This window comes from Sus scrofa, chromosome 18 (assembly GCF_054392235.1).
Source record: "Sus scrofa isolate SSC_HxYL_T2T_F1_AM1 chromosome 18, Sscrofa_HxYL_maternal_Yorkshire_Landrace_v2.0, whole genome shotgun sequence".
Classification (NCBI taxonomy): domain Eukaryota; kingdom Metazoa; phylum Chordata; class Mammalia; order Artiodactyla; family Suidae; genus Sus; species Sus scrofa.
The window spans coordinates 51,253,530-51,277,960 of NC_139400.1; the positions used below are offsets into that span (position 1 = coordinate 51,253,530).

General features: G+C 47.0%; 1 protein-coding gene across 2 annotated transcripts in view; it reads right to left on the bottom strand.

The window, feature by feature from the left end:
* Nucleotides 1-14,413: 14,413 nt before the first annotated feature.
* Nucleotides 14,414-24,431, bottom strand: part of GARS1 (glycyl-tRNA synthetase 1) — a 40,429-nt gene continuing 30,411 nt past the window's right edge. For both annotated transcript variants that reach the window (XR_014834031.1, XM_003134806.7), the window contains exons 13-17: nucleotides 21,343-21,428; nucleotides 19,640-19,749; nucleotides 16,839-16,932; nucleotides 16,031-16,221; nucleotides 14,414-14,705 (exon numbers count right to left, since the gene is read on the bottom strand). Coding sequence is in view for 1 of the 2 variants with exons in the window: in XM_003134806.7 (XP_003134854.3) it covers nucleotides 14,580-14,705; nucleotides 16,031-16,221; nucleotides 16,839-16,932; nucleotides 19,640-19,749; nucleotides 21,343-21,428 (607 nt within the window). In the remaining variant the exon portion in view is untranslated. The remainder of the gene's footprint in view (nucleotides 14,706-16,030; nucleotides 16,222-16,838; nucleotides 16,933-19,639; nucleotides 19,750-21,342; nucleotides 21,429-24,431) is intronic.

The following is a 24,431-nucleotide window of genomic DNA, read 5'->3' on the forward strand; positions in this document are numbered from 1 at the left end:
CCCAGTCACCTGGCTTCGCACCTGCATGCGTGGACCTGGTGTGTCCCCGAGACACAGAACCATTGCCAGTCCTGGAAAGTCTTCCTGTGCCCTCAGCGGCGACAACAGCTGCTCCCATTAGCATCTTGGGGGCTCTTGCAGAGCAAGGAGCCGTGAAAGGCTCAGCCCCACGAGGCCACTTGGAGAGCTCTGCTGCTGGAGGGGCAGAGTGTTCATCAGAGCGGAGAACTCAGGCCTGGCAGAACCTCAGTGCCAAGTGCTGATTACTCACCGCTGCCCCTGAGCCACGAACAGTTCAGCGCCCTGAGGGTCCGCTCCCGGGAGGGTCTGCCCTGGAGCTCCGTAAGTCGCTAACCCTTGGGCAGCAGGCAGTTCTACCCCTGCCCCTCCTCGGTCCTGCGCCCACCTTGCACCCCCTCATTACCAGGGCCCCTGGTCACAGCTCTGCTGAGCTCAGGCCTTGAAATGCCACCAGAGCCATTAGGCCCCTGCTCCTTGCAGCCGAGCTGGTCAGTCTTCGTTGTCCTCATTAGCATCTGCTTCAGTGTAGCTCCTTACCTGCTGGCCTTCCTGGAAAGTGGCCTCATTAGCAGACTCTCCTCTTTAGCGGGCAAGTTCCCAGACCCCTGTTCCCTGAGGCTGTCCTGTTTAACCCTTTCACCCTCCTGATTTATAAAGCTGGAGCAGGCTTAAGATCTCAAGGGTAGCCCTCAAACCAGCCTTTTAGTCCCACTGCCGGTGAGAGAGCACAGGCAGAGCCCTGTCCCCAGCATGGCTGCCACCTTCTGGCTCATCATCAAAGTGGGGCCACAAAATGCCTGCTGGTGTGTGAGCCAGTAAATGACAGATATGCCAGCGGGCGTGGCAGGTGATGGCAGAAAGTAAAAGGCAAGCCTGCGGGTCCGTGTAGAGGTTCTAACCAGGAGCTGAAGCCTCCAGACCCTTTGTCCCTGTGGAGGAGACCGACCAGCAGCAGAACAGAAAACGGAGTGAAGGTGGACTTAAGATGCTTGTGGAAACTGCCCGCAGCCTGTGGACTGACAGAGATGGAGACACACAGATGCTTACAGATGTGGAGGCCCAGAGGGAGGCCCAGCTGGACAGAGAGACTCCTAGGAACCCTCAGAGGGGACCCAGACGCTAGACGCACACACGTCCATCAGTTGGTCATTCCTCACTTGCGAGCCCCACTGTGTGCCAGGCATGGAAATAACACTAAATAAGACAAGGCTCCCCTTTGGAGAAACTGACCCCACAGCCACAGTCTCAGTTTGCTGCTCTTCCCTCTCAAGCACCTTCCGAGCCCGTGGGCAGCTGGATGAGAAGGGGGCTGCCACAGGAGAGACGGGCGAAGGGCAAACTCAGAACAAGTCACCCCCTTTGCATGTCTGGGGCCATTGTGGGACATGTCCAAGGTCTGTGAGGCTCCAGGGGAGTCATTGCCAAGAGTGACAGTTCAGCCAGGGTCAGGGAGCGTGTGGTGGAGAAGAGCTGTCCCTCCAGCCAGGGAGCCTGGCTGGGGCCCCCTGTGCCAAGGACACCCCTGGGTGTCTCATCAGAACCGATGGAGAGCAAATTTAGGGAACCTTCCTTTCCATACTGGGCGGGGTCTGCACTTTTTGCAAGCCCCCCAGATGATTCTGTTGCTGACTGGTGTGGGAGCCACGAATGAGAAAGTATCTCTTGACTCTTCTTTACAACACACACACACTTGTGTACTGTAGAAAGGGAAAGTGAGTGACCTGCCGTTCTAGAAACCTCTAAGGGGAGGAGGCTGTGGCCGGACGCAAAGAGGCAGGTATACAACATCTAAGTTTATTCATCACTAGGCTCAGTATGGCTTCCAGGCTCTGCACCTAAGGTGCCACTAGTTCTCCGGAGGTGGCCACCCCCTTAGAGACGGCAATTAGCAGGAGGAGTGAGCAGAGGGTGGGCTGGGATCACTGCCCTGGGCTGACTGAGTTTCCTCCTGATTCTTTGCTTAGAGCTCAAGGCCCTCCCCCAGATCTGTAGTGTGCCCCACTCCCCTACAGGACCATCACAGTGGCCTTCAGCTCCAACTCCTGTCCTGCAAGACCTGACTCAAAGAGCCTCTCTTCTAGGAAGACGTCCTGCCAGCATTGGTAGGACGTGTACCCACTGGGAGCTCCTACCAAAACCCCTGCCAGGCTTCACCAGCCTGGGAATTGCTGGACGCCCATGCTATTCCTTCTGTCCAAAGCTAGAGCTCAACACCCAGTAGGTGCTCTAGAAACATACATTCAGTAAACTGGCCTTTCCTATTTGTGCCACCCAGCGCAGGTTAACTCACAGGCTAGAGTCCAGCGCGAGCAAGGCAGCCCAAAGGCACAGAGATTCCCAGAGGCCTGTTAGCTTTGCACAGAGGAAAAATCCATTCTTGGGCTTCATGCTTCACCAACAACAGAGGCCAGATCCAGGTTGAGGGCAGCCCTTCTTCTCGTCCCACCCCAAGGCATCTGCGCCTCCACAAGTCCAACTTCCTACTGGGTGGACAGTGAGCCTGTCCATCACCAACTCAGGTGGGGCGACCAGACCCGATCTTCCCCGGCTCATCGAGGTTCATGCCTGTTGTCCTGGTGTAATTAAAACAGCACTCTCACTCGTGAAAGAGTCCTGGTTTGGACAGTAAGTAGAGTTGATGCTTGACAACCCAGGGGGGCTAGGGGAACCAACCATGGGCAGTGAAATCCACATTAACTTATAGTCCTTCCTCTATAGCTGCTGTGCCACATTCGGGGATTCAATCAACCTCGGCTTGTGTAGTTCTGTAGCTTTGCATTTAGTGGGGAAAAAAAATCCACCTCTGTGGACCCATTCAGTTCAAACCCACATTGTTCAATGGTCAACTCTATGTAATCACCCTACTTAAACCCCAGATTCATCTGAGTACATGGTAGGGGCCACAAAGCCCCCTTGAATAAACAAATGAGAGCCAGATCCACAGAAACTTCCAGTTGTTAGCTACTGCACTTTGGAAGGAGAGCCTACATAGAAGGGACTCTCTGAGGCTGGGTGCTGAGTTCAGTCTGCTTGTTGGACAAAGGCTAGATCAGCAGGAGGAACTGATTCTAGCTCCAAATCATCCCTCAGCCTTTGCTGTAAATACAAGTAATTAATTGCGATTCTTAATTAGCTCTGCAGGGCACTGAGTAAGGCCCCCTCTGGCTCCCAGAAGCCCAACTGCAATAAACAATCCAGCATCATGGATCCGCATGGAGGCCCCTCTGCCCAAGAAGGCGGAGAAATTCAAAGACCTGTCATTTCTTCCCTCCTCCTCCAGTTCCGGCCTCCAGATCGCTGGGGAAGGCTGGTGGTGGGCCCGAGAGCCACGCAGCTGCCGCCTTTCCTTCTTATTCTTCCAGCTCAATCCAAATACCTCGTCTATTCCAGGCTTTGCAAAGGGTGCCCTGCAGGCCCTGGGCACTAGATCCTAAGCAAATGAAGCCCCCTCCACACACCAGCCTTGTGTCTCCAAGTCCATCCCATTCCTCCACTTGAGACAGATTCTGGGCGGTCCCCTGCACCATCAACCTGCACTCTTGAATGTTAAGGTCATTGCATCTGCAGGAATGAGGAGAAGGCGGTCCTTCCTTGGAAATGTGATGGATTCTTCTCCCTAGGAAAATAGAAATGTACAACCTGAAAGAACACAACGTATTAAATAGTGCCTGAAAGGTCTACAGGAATTCTCAAGGGAACGGTGGACCCACGTTTAAAAGCCCCTGAGCTCAGGATAAAATTTAAAGGCTGTTCTAATTTAGCTAAGAAGAAGCCCCTGGGTTGGAGATGCTGACGTCTGCCCGTGTGTTAGAAGCACTGGGGCATTTAAGCCACACAGGTTTCTGAGTCCACTTCTGACCTCCTGAAACACAATCCTGGGAAGGGGGGATCTCGCACTTTTACCAACAGTCCTTATGCAGGAGGTCCTTATGCCGGAGGGCCTGGGAGCCACCCCACACAAGGCCTTTCACCTGTTGTGTCTCTCACTGCACCCCCACCCTCACCCCTGCAGTGGGCGACCTTGCTTTGCCAGAGCCTCCTCCCTGGCCACACTCGCCTATGTGCGCGAGGCTGGGTCTCCTCCAGCAGGTGGTGAAGGGTGCGAGGGCAGGCAGGGCCTTGTCTGCCTTCAGCCCGGAATTGCCAGTACCCGGCAAATGTCAGGGTTCCACGAGAGATGACATTTGAACTAAGGGTTCCGAAAGCAAGAATCTGAAAACCACTAAACGTACACAATCTTAGTCCCTTTGTTACCCACCTGGGCGCTTAGACTCTTTAGTCAATAGAAATGGATAAGGAGGAGTTCCCGTCGTGGCGCAGTGGTTAACGAATCCGACTAGGAACCATGAGGTTGCGGGTTCGGTCCCTGCCCTTGCTCAGTGGGTTAACGATCCAGCGTTGCCGTGAGCTGTGGTGTAGGCTGCAGACGCGGCTCGGATCCCGCATTGCTGTGGCTCTGGCGTAGGCCGGTGGCTACAGCTCCGATTCAACCCCTAGCCTGGGAACCTCCATATGCCGCGGGAGCGGCCCAAGAAATAGCAACAACAACAACAAAAAGACAAAAGACAAAAAAAAAAAAAAAAAAAAAAAGTGTTCCAGATCACTTAATAAAGATTAAAAAAAAAAAAAAAAAAAGAAATGGATAAGGAGCCAGACAAAAAATTCAGGCCAGGCTTTAGCACAAGGGAGCAGAAACAGGAAGCAGGGGCCCTGGCGTGCACCCCCCCCCGGGGGGGGGAGCTGGTTCTTTAATTGGGGTGAGGATGGGGGCGGATTGGTGGGTCAGGCAGGTGGTCTGCTCACCCCCTTAGGGCGGTGCCGTGTGCAGGGAGATCATGCGCAGGACCCTGCTTTTGCTCTCAGCACCTCAGAAATGGCAGTTGGGTTGTGGCCTTTTTAAAAGTAGCTTATTGTTCACAATTGCCCCAACTGCACCTGTGTGTAGTTTTTGATCCCTTATATAGTTTCTTTGTATTCTGTTACTGGAGGAGACCTTTGTCCAAGTGCAAGTGCAAGCACTCCAGGAGAGGGTCCCAGGCCCCAGCCCACCTCACCTTGGCCTCTTGGTGCCCTGGGGTCAGGAAGTAGTTTCCTAACTGAGGTTGCTGGAGAGAATTTCTACTGAGGCACCACGGAAGGAAAAAAGACAGAACACAAATCTATAAGTTGGAGGCCCAGAGGGATCAGCGCATTGAATTCGGAGAAAGAAAGGAAAGATATGAGCACTGCCTGCCTCTGCACGGCAGACGGGACTAGAAGTTTTTCCATGTACTTTCTCATTTAATCCTCTTAAAAATCCCGTAATACAGGAAATTCAATTTAAAGAGGAAAAAAGAAAGAAAGGTAGCTACTAAGAGCTACCAGATCCTTTCAGGGCTCCTCAGCCAGGTCTAGGAACTCTTGTCTCTAAAAGGCTTTGAAATCCGAGAATTTCTCTGCTTGGAACCTCTTCTTACAGTCTACAAGTTTTGTAAGAATTTTTTTTTCAAGGCTGTACTCTAGGCATATGGAGGTTCCCAGGTTAGGGGTCGAATCCAAGCTACAGCTGCCAACCTACACCACAGCTCACGGCAATGCCAGATCCTTAACCCACTGAGCAAGGCCAGGGATCGAACCCACGACCTCATGGTTCCTGGTTGGATTCTGCTGCACCACAATGGGAACGCCAAGTTTTATAAGAATTTTTAAATTTACTACTTTCATTCAGTCATAATTTTAAAAATTTGGTAACAATTGTTAAAAAAAAATGTTTTACCTTTTTTCATAGGGTCAAGCGAAATTTGAACAGTAGAAAATGTGAGTTCACATTTCTCAAACTGGGGATTCTCTGAGGTCTTCTAGGGGGTTCGAGATTCTGTTTCCTCCACAAACGCTACTCTGATACCAAGTTTGAGAACTGGACTTGGTCAGAACCACTCAGAAGCTGCAGGGTTTTTACGGAGTGGGGGCATGCATTTTACGCCAAGAGTTACGTGTATTCATCCAAGGCAGTCATTTCAAAGTAAGCCAGTTTTTTCACCAAAATGTTGACTGTCGCACCTGCCCTGGAGAGGATGCATTCTGAAGTCGCTCCTCTATTTCTTGAGCACCCACTGAGTAGCTCGGCACTGCTCCGGGCGTCACGGAGGCCACAGCCTTGAATGAAGCGGACCAAATCCTTGTCCTCATGCAACTTAGATTCTGATGGAGGGACTGAAACTTAAACAAGACCAAGAAGCAATATGTGCTGTAAAGCGTTGCGCGCTAAAGTGGAAACGAGGACGGGAATAGGGTATGAGGTGTGCGTGGCTCTGAACGTGGGTCAGGAGAGGGAGGGTGTGGCTCGGTGTCGAGGCTGGGGATGAAATGACTGGGGGAGGGTCCACTGGGGTGACTGCTGAGCAAAGTCCTGAAGGGAAGCAGGGGAGAAGGTGTGAGGATAGGGCAGGAGGCACTGCACACAGATGAACAGCCCGGCCAAGGGCCTGCTTCTGGGTGTGCTGAGGCAACAGGACAGAGGTGTGTGTGTGCATGTGTGTGTACGTGTGTGGGCGTGTGCATGTGTGTGTGTGTGTGTGTGTGTGTGTGTGTGGTAGGGAGCAGGGTGGGGGTTCATGAAAGTGTTATTCTTGCATGAGCAGAAATCCACTGTGGAGTTCCTATCATGGCTCAGTGGAAACAAAGCTGACTAGTATCCATGAGGACGCAGGTTCAATCCCTGGCCTTGCTCAATGGGTTAAGGATCCGGCGTTGCCATGAGCTGTGGTGCAGGTTGCAGACACGGCTCAGATCCCAAGATGCTGTGGCTGTGGTGTAGGCCAGCAGCTGTAGCTCTGATTCCCCTAGGAACCTCCATATGGCGCAGGTGTGGCCCTAAAAAAAAAGACAGGGGGAAAAAAAAGAAATCCACTGAGTTTTAGGATGATTGGAATCACTTTGGCTGCTGGGTGTAAAACAGACTGGGAAGGGGGAAAGGTACAGCAAAAAGTTCAGGTAAGTCTCTGTCCACAGGTGAGGCAGGAAGTGGCAGTGGCTTAGAGCAGGGTTGTGGCTTAGAGCAGTTTAGTGGCCTGATCCTGAGTATCTGGTGAAGATGAAGTTGATGGCATGCATGTGGCAAAAGAGGAAGAGAAGTCAAATCCAGAGGACAGGTTAACGTGTAACCAAGCAGGCCCTTCTGGGGCTTCCTCTCCCCCATATCCTCGGCTGTAGCTCCTCTCTCAAGTACCTAGACAGTAGGAGCTGTGCACACTTCCTGAGCTTTTCAGATGCTAAAACCACCGTCCAATGCAAGGAATTAACTACTGGATGATCCGGCGCAGGTAACTCCCAGACCTTCTGGTGCCTAAGGATCAATCACCCTTGACCACCAGAGAATTAATTGTACTCGAGCAGATCACAGGCCCTGGGACACCCCTCCCTCACCTGGCCTTTAAAAATGGTTTGCTCAGAGTTCCCATTGTGGCTCAGGGTGTTAAGGACCCGGCAGAGTGTCCATGTGAATGCGTATTCGATCCCTGGCCCTGCTCAGTGGGTTAAGGATTGAGTGTTGCCACAAGAGGCGGCAAAAGTTGCAGATGTGGCTCAGAATTAGCGTTGCCGCGGCCGTGGGGTAGGCCAGCAGCTGCAGCTCTGATGTGACCCCTAGCTTAGGAACTTCCTTAAAAAAAAAAAAAAAATTGCTTTGCTGAGGAGTTTCTGCTGTGGCACAGCGGATTAAGGATCCAGCATTGTCTCTGGAGGCGTGGGTTCCACGCTGGCCTCAGGTATCACCAAAAAAAAAAAAAAAAAGCTTCGTTGAAACACTTCAAGGAGTTTGGGGTTTTCTAAGCACAAGCCACTCCTTCTCCTTGCTTGGCTCTGCAATAAACCTTTCTCTTCTCCAAACTCCGACGTTTCAGCTTTTTGGTCCCACCCATATGTCTGGCGTTCAGTAACAAATGAAGTGGACAGTTTGCAAGCTTGCTTCAGAATTTTTACTTTCTCATAATCTCAGAGTGCTGAATCTCACCATCAACTCACACACAGATGCAGAACCGAGGGGTTTTGACAAGCCAGAAAACCTTTTAATTAGCCTAAATTGTTTTAGTTGGCATAACTGCTTCTGCACTAATTGTTGGTGATTGAGGGTTTTTTTTTTTCCCTAGAGCCGCTCCTACAGCATATGGAGGTTCCCAGGCTACGGGTCTAATAGGAGCTGTAGGCCTACACCACAGTCACAGCAACTCGGGATCCGAGCCATGCCTATAACCTACACCACAGCTCACAGCAACACCAGATCTTTAACCCACTGAGCAAGGCCAGGATCGAACACACAACCTCATGGTTCCTAGTTGGATTCGTTAAACACTGAGCCACAACAGGAACTCCAGTGATTGAGTTTTAAGACTCAACTTAACAAATGCAGACACTGGCTGGAAAAATTCTACTTGGGCTCCCTTCGGCACCAAGTCTTGAACGTTAAAGAGGAGGGGAGAGGAGTTTCTTTGCGGCACAGTGGAAACCAGCCCAACCAGTATCCATGAGGACATGGGTTCGATCCCTGGCCTCTCTCAGTGGGTTGGGGATGTGGTGTTGCCGTGAGCTGTGGTGTGGGTCACAGACACAGCTCGGACACTGCGTTGTTGTGACTGTGGTGTAGGCCGGCAGTAACAGCTCAGATTTGACCCCCTAGCCTGGGAACCTCCATATGCAGCCCAAGAAAATAAAAATTAAAAAAAAAAAAAGAGGAGGGGAGAGAGCCTTGGCTCCCAGAAGGAGCTTCCCAGCCGCAAGCTCAAGAAACTTCCATTAGGTTCAGCCTCAGGCAGAGGTGCAGAGGGCTAGAGCAGGGCTATCGCAGCTGGATTCTAGAAAAGTCAGGCCAGGAATCTGCTGTACTTGGTTTCCAGCACAGAGGGCACGGCCACACCCACCCCCGTCCAGCAAGATCGGGCTCCTTCAGTAGGACCATCCAGGGAAAGTGAAAACCCACCGCCCTCTTCCCCGCCTCTACCCCTGCTGGCCTCATTGTCTCACTGGATATAAGGTCCTTATAAATTCACTTCCTCAAAGGGAGAGCAAGCAGTCCAGCACTTCACATGGCAAGAAAGTGCACAATGATGCAAAAGTAGGGGAAACAGCTTCTGCAGGATCCCCTCGGGCCCATCATTGCCCCTGCCCCCAACACGCACAATCACACCATCTGGGCTCCCCCTGAGCAGATTGAGAGCCGCACAGGCGTGCTCACTCCAGCAGCCCCCTTATCTTGGAAATCCACCTACGTGTGACCCAAGCCCGGGTCTCCCCTATCCAGGGTTCACAGCTGTATCTCTGGCCAGCTTGATTTTTAGATTTTAAAAATCAAAAATCAAGCTTTTTTTATTTAACGCAAGAGCCACCACCCCACCCCTGTGGGCCCAACACAGGTCTGTCTGCTTTCTGAAGTTCTGCTGATGGAGGGCTTTTTTCTTCCTTCCTTCCTACCCTTCTTCCTTCCCTTCTTTCTCTTCCTTCCTTCCTTCCTAAATGAGGACACAGTTTCTTTAACAGTAAAGGATCATCGGCTGCAGGTTATACAAATTGCACACAGTGACACCACCTGTGCGTCAGAGTCGATTTGCCTGTGGACACATCTGCCCCCAGAGTCTATCCTTTGCTATGACAATACCTCACCAGCAGGAAATGACATTGTCAGGAAAACGAAAATGGTCAGATTCTGAACACAACTATGAACAAACAGAGGGCAGTCAGGCCACGGACAGGAGCCTCCCACTCAACCAGCTCTGACGGCAGCTCCAAGCGGCGGAGGAGGAGATATTACTCAGCTGTTTCATGGACAGACTCATTAAAACCTCAAGTCATTCTGTTCAACCAGCTTTCAGAAATGGAAACAGGCCCTCAAGGAGACTAGCCGAAGAACTGAGTGACTCAGGTGGCAACTCAGTTGTCCCCTCTCCAAGCGAGAGCCCTGCCTACGGTTCCTTATATAATTCTCTTAGTTCTCACAGCCCCGTACATCAGACAGCTTGTGTTGCTTTATGCCCTAAATGTTTGGATCATCGAGTCAGTTCTGACATATGCCCTAACCTGGGCAAAAGAATCTTCACAAATGATGCCTAAATGGTTTTGGTAAATCCATATATCAAGGCAAACAGGAATGCACTGAATATGACGCCAAGTAAAAACTGTAGGCATTTTGGGGGAAATACTCCAAATGGGCTAATGTTGAACAGTGGACAAGAGGTAAGAGTAGGAAGATGAGAAGGGCCAGATGAGAGAGAGAGAAGGAAATTTTAGCTAGATAGGGCACTAAGTAAAATCAGTGGCTAAAAGCAGAAACAGGTTTGTGGAATCAGAAAATACTAGTTCTGTGGTCTAGTGGTCCATGAGCAGTCTTCTTGCCCCTCCTTCACCTCCTCTCTATTGCTGGCGCCCTCCTCAGACAGAGGTCTGCAGAAACAGCTTCTGTTGAAACAAGTCATGGCTGAGAAAACCAGACTTCCTAACGTGGCCGAGAATCTGCTTTTACAAACTCCAAAGTGTAGGGCGAAAAGGAAAAGTCTTGAGCTGCAGGGTGAGGTTATGCACAGGTAAGCATTTCCTGATGGGAGCACAACGTTTCGCCTTTGGAGAAGGTGACTGGGGAATGCTCAGGTGCAGTGCGGATGGTGACAAGGACAGGAAGGAAGTTGTAGGCTCCTCCAGCAGCCCTGTCCCTTACAGACCTAGGAGTCTGTCCAGTTAGCTGCAAAGCCAACTGCAAGACTCTAAGGGACTGAGTGATCCAGCCGCTCTCAGCTCAGGCTCTGCCATGGTGGTTGCGAGAGCTCAGGCTCTTCCTGCCCTTGGCGAGGGACGTTTCCCTGGCTGTCAGAGAACACGTGCATTTTCTCATTCACCAGCGCTGAGTCCTCCGGGGCACTTCTCAAGGGCAAGGTTTTCGTAGCCCCTTCCAGCTGCCCTTTCTGGAGTCATCTTCATCTCCAGTCACAAGAGGGACAAACTGGCAGAGCACAGAGGGCAGCTTAGTGTATGATCATGTACTCTGACCTTGGTTCAAAACTGGTTCTGCCTCCTACTAGCTGGGTGAACCCGTAAAGATTCTGTTTCCTTTTCCTTTCATGTAAAAGGACGGTAATGAAACTTAAATTATGGTAAGGGTAAAAAGAGAGAACATATAGGACCCCCCTTAGAACACAGCCTGGCACGTGGTAGGCACCCAACACATGTGCCTTTCTCCCTGTAAACACTGTGCTACAGCCCCTGAGGTCCTGGGGAACCCGGCAGGCCAGCCTATGGGGCAGAGGAGAGGAATTCACCCCCCCAACACGAGGCAAAGAGAGCTGGATGTGAGCCAGAGAGCACACTTACAGTCACCTCGGCGGAGCGACACAGAAACAATGGCCACTAAACTCATCTCTTCTGGAAACTTTGGCCTTGACAACTTTTGACTCCTTTTGTCATTAGAAACTTCCTTCAGAAGACCCTTCCCTACCCCCCAGGGGTTTCAGGCTCTTTATGACTTGAGCTGAGGTTTTCCAAACCTTGATGCCTGGGCATCAAAACTCATGACATTGCTGAGGGGGGCACAGACAGGAGCATTTTTTAAAACTCCAGTGATTCTAATGGGCAGCCAGGGTGGAAAACCACTGCACTACTCTTTCACTGCTGCCACAGGTTTAAAAAGCTGCCTCCTTACACCTGCAAGGAGGGTAAACCATGCCAGCTGGGAGAAGAGCAGTCACTAGCACCAGAGTTGCTCCGGGCAGGAGGGCGGGGCCACAGCTACTGGTCCCAGGCATTTCCTGGTGATGCTCCCAAATGACATCCCAGTGTCCAGAACAGATAGTCATTCCTTCCGCACTGTCTTAACAAATCACTGCTTAGACGCAGCCCGATAGCCCGCAAAGATGCTGGTGCAAGGCTCTTTCAAGTGAGTAATGCCATCGAAACCTTTCCATCTTAGCCCTGCCCGAGATACAGATTAATCATTTTTCCTGGTGATAGGAAGTTAAGCGCAGCTATATCCAGAGATAATTTGGATTTATTTTCAGGGCATCTGGTTCTCTCCTGAATAGATTCCATGGGCTAAGACAGTCACTACCAATACCCTGTTTCCACTAGTCAAGGGAACAATAAAAGTCTAGAATGAATCCAACTCAAATGATCTGTCGAACAAAATAACTTTGCAAGTTGTCAAAGACTCTGGACATCTGATATCTCAGGTAGCATCTCGCCCAATTCGTAAGACCTTATTTATGACTCGGCAATGAGTTCCTTTTCTGAGACACTCATCTTTATTATTTTACTATTATAAGCCATGAAGCCATACCACCTCTCTAGACAAAACGCCTTGTGGTATTTGCCCGAAGGTCCTACATTCCAACAGACATTTTCAAGAAATTACCATGTTATGTACATTCCATGGAAACCAGTTAGAATCTGACCCTCGCCCACCCCTGTTTTTGGGGAGAGTGAAGAACAGGAGTAACTTCTCTAAGAGGCACTGCCAGTCTTTCAGCTCTTGGGCAAGGCCCCAGTTTGATATGCACAAGTTGGTAAATAATAAAGAGCCTTCCCGGAGTTCCTGTTGTGGCACAGTGGTTAATGAATCCCACTAGGATCCATGAGGTTGTGGGTTTGGTCCCTGGCCTTGCTCAGTGGGTTAAGGATCTGGCGTTGCTGTGGCCCTGGTGTAGGCCAGTGGCTACAGCTCCGATTAGACCCCTAGCCTGGGAACGTCCGCATGCCACGGGAGCAGCCCTAGAAAAGACAAAAAGACAAAAAAAAACGAAAAATAAAAATAAAGAGCCTTCCGGAGCATCAAGCAGAAAAACCCTGGCTTTAGATACACATTGGGCTTCAACAGAAGAGGTGTGTGTGTGCAATTCTCGTGTGTCAAGAGCCTCTCCATTTAGAAGACAGCTCACTTGCTTGTGCTTAGAATCAAGCATACATGACACAGACAGAACCAGAGCCCTCTGCTACTGAGCTGCTTCCCCCTCAGGTCATCCATCAGGTCATAGAGACAGAGGGTGTTTTCTCAGGAAAAATCACGCATTGCACCTAGAGGAACAGAAAGGCAGGGCTTGCGGAACTGATGTCAGCATCCAGATGATGACAAATGTACTTGCCAGTGAAAAGCAAAGAAAGCCTTGGTTAATCCCTCGATGCTCCGAAGGAGGTAAACCCCGCTATGTATTTAATGCCTCTTTTCCTTTAAGGAGCTCGCAACAGTGTCTGAGGCGGTGGCGACTGTTTCAGTGCGGAGGTGCCCACTGTAAAAGGAAGTAAATAAAAGGGAAGAAAGACAATGCCTCCCACCCCACCCCAGCCCCAACGTGAGCAGGCGAGAATACATGCCCAGAGCTGAGGGATCTGAGGGGAAAGGCATCCCCAGAAAATGAAAATTCAGCTTATTTAAAATCTAGGTCCTTCTAAGTTAATAATTAGAACTTTAAAAAGCACCAGGCAGAAGAGAAATGAGCTTCAGTGAAAGGCTTTCTCCCCCAAGAGATTTGTTCAAAGTCTATTTACTGACTGCCTACTATTTACAGTAGGGGGCATCATCAGAGATGAGGCAAAGACGGCAGAAGTCCGGACACTCTTCAGCCGCTCTCCACACCCAAGACGAAGGACGACATTCTGGAGATCGCCTCTCCCCTCCCCTGTGAGGAAGGGGGGATGCCAGACAAGTCTTAACTGCAAACAGAGTTCAAAGCCACACATCCTTCAATTGTTTCCTAACCAATAAACGAATGTGCTCTGAGGGTCCATACAAAAATATCACAGAAGTCAAGTCCCTCAAAACCTGAGCCCAAACTATTAAGGTAGAATCAAGACACTGGTGGATGAGAAGTGCCTAGTGAGACAAGGCAAGTACAGGGACGCCCGAGCATTAAAATGCAGGGTTTCTGCCAACGCGCCCCCTGCTGGCGACTCTGAAGAGCAGCGACCTCCGTCAGCAGGGGGTTAGCAGTTGGGGTTAGCAGCCTGCACTCCCACTGCAGCCGCTTCCTCCTCCATGACTCCTGCCACCTCATCCCCACCTCAGTTCTTCTCAGAAGCCCATCCACCTACTGTTTGGCTGAATGCATCACTTCCTCAGAAAAAGAGAAAGAACAGAAAAGGCAAATCTGTGCAGACAGAATGTAGGCAAGGGCTTGCTTGCGGCTGGGTTGACATGTGCCTGAGATATCTGTTTGGCGTGATGAAAATGCTCTAAAGTTGGATGGTGGTGGCAGTTGCATAACTCGGTAAATATACTAAACATCAAATTGTACACTTAAAACAGGTGAATTTTATGGTTTTATGAGTAAGGTTAATTTTTAAACGTATTAATTGTGTTTAACATAAAGCCATGAGGGTCTAAACAAAGGGAGGAGAAACAGCTTTGCTGAAAACACCGAAACACGAGCAACTGGACTACAGGTTTGTTTGGAATTCCTTCAACTTTAATTGTGGAAGTAAGATCAGGCAGCCACTGAGGATGAAACGCAGTCCCCGGGAGGAATTGCGATCCTGTTTTTTTGTAAAGTAGACATGGTAAGAGTTACTCTTTTATTAGCGAAAATGGTCAGAAGTTGCCAAAAATGTCCTCATTCTTCGATTGTCTCTTTTTTCCCAGTTTCTTGACCTTCAAAGAGAGGATATCTGGCCTCTACATCGGCCCATGTGATGCTGCCATTGGCCAGGTCGCGGACCACGCTGGGCAGTTCGGAGACCTGGGGTAAAAGCAAAGAGAAGTCCCAGAGTCAACCAACTTGATCAGACTGTCACAATGAGGCTTCGCCCTCAACTCGGGACACTACACAGAGAGCCAGGTCAGTGTCCCCGCAATGACAGGATCCCTCTACAAACTGGTCCCTACAGCAGGTTTCCTGTGACTCCCACTGAAGCCTCTTTACCGAAGCACCCTCACCTCCTTCCCAGGCCTGGGTTCACGCTCTTCCTCCAGCCCAGAAAGCCTGCCAGCTCTCGGATAACTGGCTTCTCCGGCAGAGCCTTCCCTAGTTACTCCGCATCTCCAAGCCCCATGGACTTAGTTCACGTGTGAAATTTCACTCTCAGACCAGGGGTCAGTCAAGTCACATGAACGAAGGGAGCTGGGAAACTGGAGAGCCCTTGGTAAGGGGGGCCAGCTGCTCCCCAGCCAGAACCAAGCCTTGGTTGCCGCATAGGAGGGGGTTCTCAAATTTGAGTGACCCTTGGAATCATCTAGAGGGCTTGTGAAGCAGTTCTGCCTGCTCTCTCTCCCTCCACAGCTCCCCCGCCCCCCGCTTCTGATTTAGTAGCTGTGGGGTGAAGATTTCACTTTTCTAACAAGCTCTCAGGTGATGCAGACGCTGCTGGTCCAGGGACCACCCTTGGAGAATCCCTGCCGATGGAGACATGGGTGCAGAGCAGCCATGGTTTTGTAAAAAGACGAGCCAGAAATCTGTGACTTCTGAAGTAGACTATGAACTCTTTTAGGAAAAAGCAGTTTTTCACTTGTTTTCCCTAGTGCTAACTCTCTGTGAGAAGCAGAGCATATGACAGGCACTCTAAATAAAAACCTATTCAAAATAAATTAGTCGGCGACTATCAATTAAAGTGACCACTCTCCTCTCCCTCCTGTACTCTTCCCATCTCCATTATTCCTTTCCCGTTAAGTCCAACTACTGAAACATTATTCACTGTTTTGAACAGGTTAACATGAAAACCTTTATATGTACACATGCATACACTTAAAGACAAAACTGTCGAAGCCCTCCAAAGCCAACTAATACAATTATGGCAACCACCGCTTGGGATTGCATTTCTCTTATCCAAACAAACAAACAGCTATAAAAGCAGACTGTCAGAGAATGAGTTCAGAGTGATCCAAATTCATGAATATTTTTATAATTAAACCGAGGGGATTTAGGAGTCTGTGCTCTGTCTGATACAAATTTATGATCAAAATTAAAAAGAAAAAAAAAGGGAAGGGAACATAAACACAGCAGCCTCTTCAAATCAGAAGGGAACCATATACATTTCTAAATGAAACATGCAAACAGGAGGCAGCTACCTCTGCTCTTATCTGCCGCATGGAGTCTCGGTCCCGCAGGGTTGCCGTGTGAGGGGTCTTGTTCACTGTATCGAAGTCAATGGTGATGCCAAAAGCCACGCCGATCTCATCCGTCCTGGCATAGCGTCTTCCGATAGACCCAGAGGAATCGTCTACTTTGTGAGACACACCGTGCCTGGTCAAGGCTTCCGCTATCCAAAGTAAATAGTTAAAGAAATTACAGTGGAGAAAGGGTTGATGTCACCTCAATGTCATGCGAGCTCAGGAAACTTACAAAAGGGGTGAACCCCAAAGTGCAATAAGCTGCAGGAGCCAGAGAGAAACTTCCAAAAGTTTAACTCCCTGCTGGTGCCCAACCCCTCACTCACACCTATGTCTTGTTCGGCCAGGAGTGAGTATCAGACTAAGAGCCAAGGCCAGGAGGCTTGCGTGGCGCTGAGCAGCTCCCTGGCCTCTTCCCACTCCCCAGCTCTGAACTCTGGGCCACATCAGATGATCCCTAGGATCCCTTTCCATGCTGTGGCTCCAATGGCTGTAGATCTGCTAGGGCTGTCACCCTCCACCAGGACCAAGAGAAGCAAGGATGTTTTAAATTTAACTCTTGGGTCCTACCCTGACTCACTCAAAGGCTAGGAGGAAACAACCTGAGCAAGCATCCTCTCTCTCTCTCTCAGAAATAAGAGCTGAGGCTAAAACCATGTAGATGTATTCTTTTTGAATATATATTTTTATTGAAAAAGAGACACCTTCTAAAATTCAGACCACTTGACAGTGTCCCCAGGGAGATTACCCAACTGGATCTACTCACATAATTCCTTGACAAATGGCATGAACTCCTGGTTCTGGCTCAGTGGAAGGACGGAACATTTGAATGGAGCTACGACGGCAGGGAAACTGAAGAACTAGACGGGTCAATGAGAAAGAAATCCAAACACGTTAGTATATAAACATCTAAACATTAATATCCAAACTTCACTATCAGAAGACCAGACAATATGGTATGAAAAGCAATGTGACCAAACAGAGAAAGCAGGATAACCAGAACGAGAATCAGAAGAGAGATTTGGTTTTCAGCTCTGAATTTGGACCACCTCAGGGAATCCGACCTCTCTGGACTTCAGTTTCTCCATCTAAAAAGCAGCTCTCTTCCATCTACTCTGCTTACTTGGCAGGTCTATTATAAACAGGTTAAATGATGTGGAAGCCCTGTGACAGTTACCATCCGAGATGGGAATTTTTGGTATTACATAGAAGCCTTACTTCTTTCTACGGCGATCCCTAAAAAACCTGCCCCCGAATCATCGAGTAAGTGGTAGTGTCCAAAGACAAACTCCTGTTCTGTCCCGTAAGAGAGTCAGCACGGCTGAAGGATCACTGAGGCTCAGTGACTAAGTAAAATAAAAGTTTAATAGCTCACAAAGGCATGTCCAAAAGAAAGAGGAGAAAACAAAAGTGCTCTATATACAGGCAGTGAAAAGTACAGCCCTCCTAAACTGCTCCTAAAACAGCTTTCTAGTTATTCAGAAATAAGAGAAAGCGAAGGTATTCTGTGGAAGGCAAACCAGTCTACTTTTTGGGTTGGAAATGAGGGATAAAGATAGTTCTTTAATAATATTGTACAGGAGTTCCCATGTGGCACAGCAGAAACAAATCCGACTAGGAACCATGAGGTTGTGGGATGGATCCCTGGCCTTGCTCAGTGGGTTGAGGATCCAGGGTTGCCATGAGCTGTGGTGTAGGTCGCAGACACGGCTTGGATCTGGCGTTGCTGTGGCTGCGGCTGTAGCCGGCAGCTATAGTTCCGATTCAACCCCTAGCCTGGGAACCGCCAATGCCGCGGGTGCAGCTCTAAAAAGACAAAAGACAAAAAATAATAACGTTGTACAAAAGGTTCAACTGAAGGCAACATGGGACTCAATGAAAAGGTCCTGTAAAAATAATGAATGACATGGGTTCCAGGTTTGCCCCCAAAGCCTAATTAACCTTAAATGCCAAGCCATGGAGAATATCCCACAGTAAGTAAACCATAGACTCCACCAACATGGTGTCTGAACCACAGAACACCCCAAATTCCACCCCTCTCCTTCTCTTTGTGACACTCCATTTAATGTGGGAGAGAGGCAGGGACCTGCCTTTGTAGAAAAATAACTTTTTGTTATCTCACCGGCAATGTTTTTATATCAAATTTATAGAAAGACGGATCAAGGGACTATGTGTTAATAATTTAGAAATGCTTTTGGCGTTCTCGCAGCCTAATCAGATTTCTCTTCATGATTAGAATCTATGCAATTCATAAAATACTGTTAACTAATTTATTCTTGCTTAGCTCTTATGAAATTTCTATTAAAACTCTAGCTATGTCGATACTGTTAGATTCAAAGGAATAGCTAAAGGGCCTTTTAAAAAACCTTTTTATTAGAAAAATAAGCAGAAAAAGCTTGACGGAAATTTGGCATCTGAAAAGAATGCATCCTCCAGTTAAGACGACATCATTCCTCAGGAAGAACCATGCTCTAATGTTTCATGTCTGGGGTCTGGCTCAGGTTCTTACTATCTGCTAACGAATGAAAAGCTGCTCCTTAAGTGTCAGGAAATGAAGATGTGACTTCAGGGCAGAGAATAAAAAAGTGGCTTTATTAGCTACCTATTACCAAGAACATGGCGGCTTTTCTAAAATGCCCGTGCCAGGAACTCATCAGTTCATCCTTTAAGATTAAATGCCCTAGGAAAAGCCCCAGAGCTGATGTCCCATTCTGCACACACTCAACTTTAGCTGGTCATGCACGTAAAGAATGCTTCTTTGCTCTGTCAGGCTTCTTTCAGCCTCTCCTCTCTAGCCATTCTTCTTCTGAGTGAGCTTCCTGGAAACCTGAAGCTATAAATTAAAGGAGTCTGATTTCCACAGGCAGAGGCAAGGTGAAAGAGGTGAAGTAAGGCAGAAGAGAAGAGACAGGTGGGAGGTGTGGAGCAGGGATTCAAAAGCATCAGAGCCAAAAAGAAAACTTGAGCGAGGGGACGAAGACTTAGAAACCTTAATCTCTAGCAGTGCTTGAATGCTAGGAAGGGCTATCCCTCACACACCTCTGCTCAGTTTATCATCTGCCAATCTCCCACACTGGAACCGCCTGGGGCTCTTATAAGGCAAATCCTAAAACCAGATCCCTGCGTCTCTGACCTAGTGAATCAGTGTCTCTGGAATAGAACCAAGGAATTTTACATCTTTACTCCAAAAAACCTCCAGACAACCTTATGCAGTTTGAAAAGGTTCCCTCTAATGCTTTACCGATGTACAAATACAGAGTTTTGGTTTGGCCAAATTCTATGAATTATCGCCCCCTCAATTTTCCGAAAAAGCGAGTATATCCAGAAAGTATCATTCCTGCCACTGAGACAACACAGACAATTTCCCCAAAGTAACATGTTCTATCTCAGAACTCAGGTGCAACTAAAACAATGGCATCTAGGATAACCCACGCACCCCGAAGCGCCAAGGAGATAAAGCGCTTTGCTTTGTAAACAGTTAAACAAAGGTGTTAACATTACCGCAAATGACGACTAATTGTCCCCGCAGTAAATGACAGTGTAAGCACCCTGTATGCGACAGCTCACCGTTCTCTGTTCATCTCCCTCGCGGACGTGGAATGTATGTTCAAATACCGTGTACATGATCCTGCCCAGGCCAAAGGAGGGCTCGATGACACTCGGGACAACTTCTTCAACTGCAAGAGACACAGAAACCCAGGAACACTCTCTCAAACCCCGTCTCATGCATCTCGGGGCCTCCCTAAACAATTCGTATTGGCCTTAAAAATAACCCCATTCTAAATGGCTGATGGCTGATTCTGTACCTCAGGACAAATCAGAACATTCCCCAAAACTATTTGCTGGTAGGAAACACGATGCCTTTAAAGAGAAAACAGGAGTGAAATTTTTTTTTACCACATTTAATTCTTTGTTTCTGTAGCATAAAAATGAAACAAGATACCAGCATATTCCTGCCCTAGTTGGTAAGCTAGGAACAGCAGCAGCTACACTCGATCACCTGCAGAAAGCATTTAAAACGTCTAGAGCTTCTGTAAGACTCTGCTAGAATTAGACATCTGCTGCCACGGCTGGCAAAATTAACAAGAATAACTCCTACATACGACAAGTATAATGTGATTTGTGTTTTACTTTTTATTTTGCTATCTTGATGAGAACTCCTTACAGGAGCCACGTTACTGCCATTGCATTTCCAAGGTTCTGGGGTCAGAAGAGTTTTGCTTGGGACCAGCACTCACTCAAAGACATGTGCCACGGGCCCCAGAGCTTTTCCCCTAAGTAAGCCTTAGCCGTGGTAAGTAAACACAGGAATTGTTATCATCATTACCTCTTATTAAAAGGAAGCACTGCTGAGCACTGTTCAAGTCTAAGACACCTGACCCTAACTTTGGAGAACTTAGGTTTCAGAGGAAATGAGATAACTGGAACCCAAACCCCATATACATAGAAGAATAGAGAAGCTGTTTCTTTGGTCTGTGATAATGAGGGAGAATAACATTTTAGAACAATAATCTAGGCATTTTCTGTGCATCCTTTCGTGGCATCTGAGTGATGGTGAAATGCAGCTCTGAGCCAGCTGCCAGGATGGAGGCTAAAAACTCTAGAGCATGAAGAAGGAGCCCCGAGTCCTGCTCTGCGGCTCACCGCAGCCTGGTCACGACGAGGCTGGCCAAAAACAAATGGAAACGGAGGCTGCTCTCGCCACGGGCAGCAGCAACTCAAGTACTCACTGCTCTCAGTTTCCAGGCCCTTCAGTTCAGCCACAGGAACCACCAGCCCACTTCCAATACTCTCCAAAATACCCATTGCCCCACCCAGAGAATTTGTTCTCCAAAAAAATAACCATCTCCTTGGATTTTAAAAAAAGCATGAAAGATCACTAATCTCAATGACTTCTATGTTAATTTGCCAAAAAAGATAGAAGGGTGAGCTCTCTCTTTTGCTTAAGAAACAAAAGGACTTTTCCTTAAAGAAAAAAACAAAAGATGTTTTTAATCAAAGAGATATTCTTCTCATGTACCTTAGGTCATAGGAAATTTAACGGAAGCGTTACACATTATTCTTCAGTAAGAGTACAATGATTTTTTTTTTTTTAAAATCCCAAGATAATACCTTACACATATTCATTAATTTTAGGTTTGTGGCGTTAAGGGTTTATTTTTCTTCAAATTTTCTATAAAATGGTTATGCTATAAAACTTAAAAAAAAAAAAAACCACCTTCAAGGAGTAATGATTTTTGTTTGTTTCTTAATTATTTTTACAAATGTACCATGTAGTGTTTTCTGGAATCTCTTCACATTGACCATGTCTTTTGTTAATTGAAATGTTTTCCCTTCAGTCTCAACGGTAAATTCCCTACAAAGAAACAAAAGACATCATATGTTAGTGAAATACGGATCCCCATGCCTTAATTTAAAGGAGTTTTACAGATTGCTAAGCTGTTTTTCATTTTAAGAGTAATACAATTTGGTCAACTCTCCAGATATAACAGCTATAGCCAAATTTAAATTACTTCATGAGGAATATCAAATTATTATTCTAACAACAGCATCAAACAGTATTCTGGGAGGCACCCAAAAATGTGGCTAGTTTTATAAAATTTCACAAATGACTTAATGACCAAATTCCTTTGGGTTTGAGATCAAGGTAAAACTAAAAACAATTTTTTAAAAATTCAGTTTTAGGAGTTCCCGCTGAAGCACAACAGGATCAGCAGCGTTTCTGCAGCATCAGGAAGCAGATTCAGTCACCAGCCAGGCACAGTTGGGTTAAAGGATCCAGCGTTGCCGCAGCTGCATCAAAGCCCATAGCTGTGGCTCAGATCTGATCCCTGGCCCAGGAACTCCATATGAAGCAGGGAGCCCCCCCCGCCACCAAAAAAAAGATTCAGTTTTAGAATAATTACAATAAAATCTGTCAGAAACAGGCCTTCTGGTAGAAAGATTCTCACTATTGTTCCAACGAATGTAAAAACGACCAGTTTGTCATCTTATAGAAAAAAAATGTTAAACTCCCACATGAAACTGTTTCCAAAACAAACTTTGACGCTCATATTGATGGAGATTGCCTTAAAAGAAGTTTAATGATTCTGCTTGATACTCTCTCTCCAAGATCACTGGCTGCCATGTTCACAGCCTGAGCCACGCCCATTCCATTTCAGGTCATAAGAATTCACTTTTCTAAAGCGCTTCATGTAATACCCGTATTTCAGCTTACGAGGTATGTCACACTATGAAGGTTAATTTGGATGTCTTATCTCCCAAGCAGCTCAGAGTTGGGAAGAGAGAGCCCTCAAGTGGGGGAGTCCTTGAAGCTTTATGGCTGGTCCATGGTACAGTGCATTTTGCTAGTTTCTAGCAGTGATGATCTCATGTATCATATGAAAGGTTTTCATTGATTTCCTCCATTTTTATTCCTCTGAAGTTTGTGCATGTGCGCACTAAAACTCTATTATGTCAACAACATCATATGTCCTCTGCGAGCACAGTCTAAGTGCAGAGCAGGTGAGAGCTATAAAAAAGCTGAAATTAGCAAGGAGACAGCCATTATTTGAGAATATATTTTTTAAAAACCCCACAACTCTCGTTTATAGATAATGATATCTGACTAGAGATCTATGACAGTATCAATGGGATTTGATGTTATTTCAGCATAAATAGACATGAATTCTGGGAGACGAGAAATGTTTTAAAACTTTCCTACTGAAATGGATAATTATGTTTTCAACTTAAAAGCATTCATCTTATGATAGTTTGGTGGCTTTTTTTGTTTTGTTTTGTTTTTTGGTCTTTTTAGGGCAGCACCCACAGTATATGGAAGTTCCCTGGCTAGGGGTCGAATTGGAGCTATAGCTGCCAGCCTACACCACAGCCACAACTACGCAGGATCCAAGCCGAGTCTGCGAGCTACACCACAGCTCACAGCAACAACGGATTCCCAACCCACTGAGCAAGGCCAGGGGCCAAACCGAGTCCTCATGGATACCAGTTGGGTTTGTTACCGCTGAGCCGCAACAGGAACTCCTATGACAGTTTTTTTGACAAATACACATACATATAATCTTTCACTCAGCCTAACGTCTATGACAGGGGTTTGGCAAACTTTCCGCATAGGGCCAGTTATGAAATACTTCAGAATTTGCAGGCCATACGCAAATCTCATGTGTTTTGTTTTTATAAACTACACTTTGAAAATGGAAACATCATGTTTAGCTGGAGAGGGGTATAAAAGCAATATAAAAGATGTTTCAAATGCACTTAAAATGTACACTCTCTGGCTATTAGGTATTCTGTAAATGGCAATTAGGTTGACTAATAATGTTTGTATCTTCAAATTCCTATTGTTTTTTTTCTTCCTATTTGCTCCACCAATCACTGACAAGGGGTGTAGAAATCTCCAGTTGCAACTGTGGATGTGTTCACTTGTTGCAGTTCTGTCATGTATTTTGAGCTTGTTTTAGTTACATACAAAGTTAAAAATGATATGCTCTCTTGATAAATAAACGGATACCTTTATCTTTATGAAATGCAAATTTGTCCCCGGGAATTTTCCTTGTTCTGAAGTTTACTTTGTCTGATATTAATATAGCTACTCCACCTTTTTGATTAATGTTTGAATGGGAAATAATTTTTGATTCTTGAACTTGTGTACAGGCAGACCCTGTTTTATTGTGCTTTTTGCTTAACTGGGCTTTACAGATGCTGATTTTTTTTTGCAAATTGAAGGTGTGTGGCAACACAGCATTAAGTCTATCAGTGCTATTTTTCCAACAGCATTTGCTCATCTCGTATCTCTGAGTCACATTTTGGTAATTCTTGCAATATTTCTAACTTTTTCATTATTATTTAACTTCTTAGCAATAAGGTACTTTTAAATTAAGGTATGAACACATCTTTTTAAAGATACAATGCTACTGCACACTTGATAGAGTATGGTATAGTGTAAACAAACCTTTACATGCACTGGAAAACCGAAAAATATTTGTGTGACTGGCTTTATTGCAATATGCACTTTATTGCAGTGTTTGGAACCAGACCCACAGTACCTCTGAGGTCTGCTTGTATTACAATACAGTTTACTGTAAACAACATTTAACTGGGTCTTGATTTTTCTCTAACTAGTCTGACAAGTAAAGGCTCTTAATTTTGGTGTTTAGATAATTACATTTAATGTAATTATCAATATTATTGAGTTGAAATCTATCGTTTCACAAGTTATTTTCTATCTGTCGCATCCATTCTTTGCTTTTCCTCCTCGCCTGTCTTTTTTTGGAGTATTTTTTATTATCCTATTTTATCTCTCTTACCGGTTTAAGAGAGATAAACCCCTTTGGTTTCGGTGGGGTTTTTTCCCCAGGTA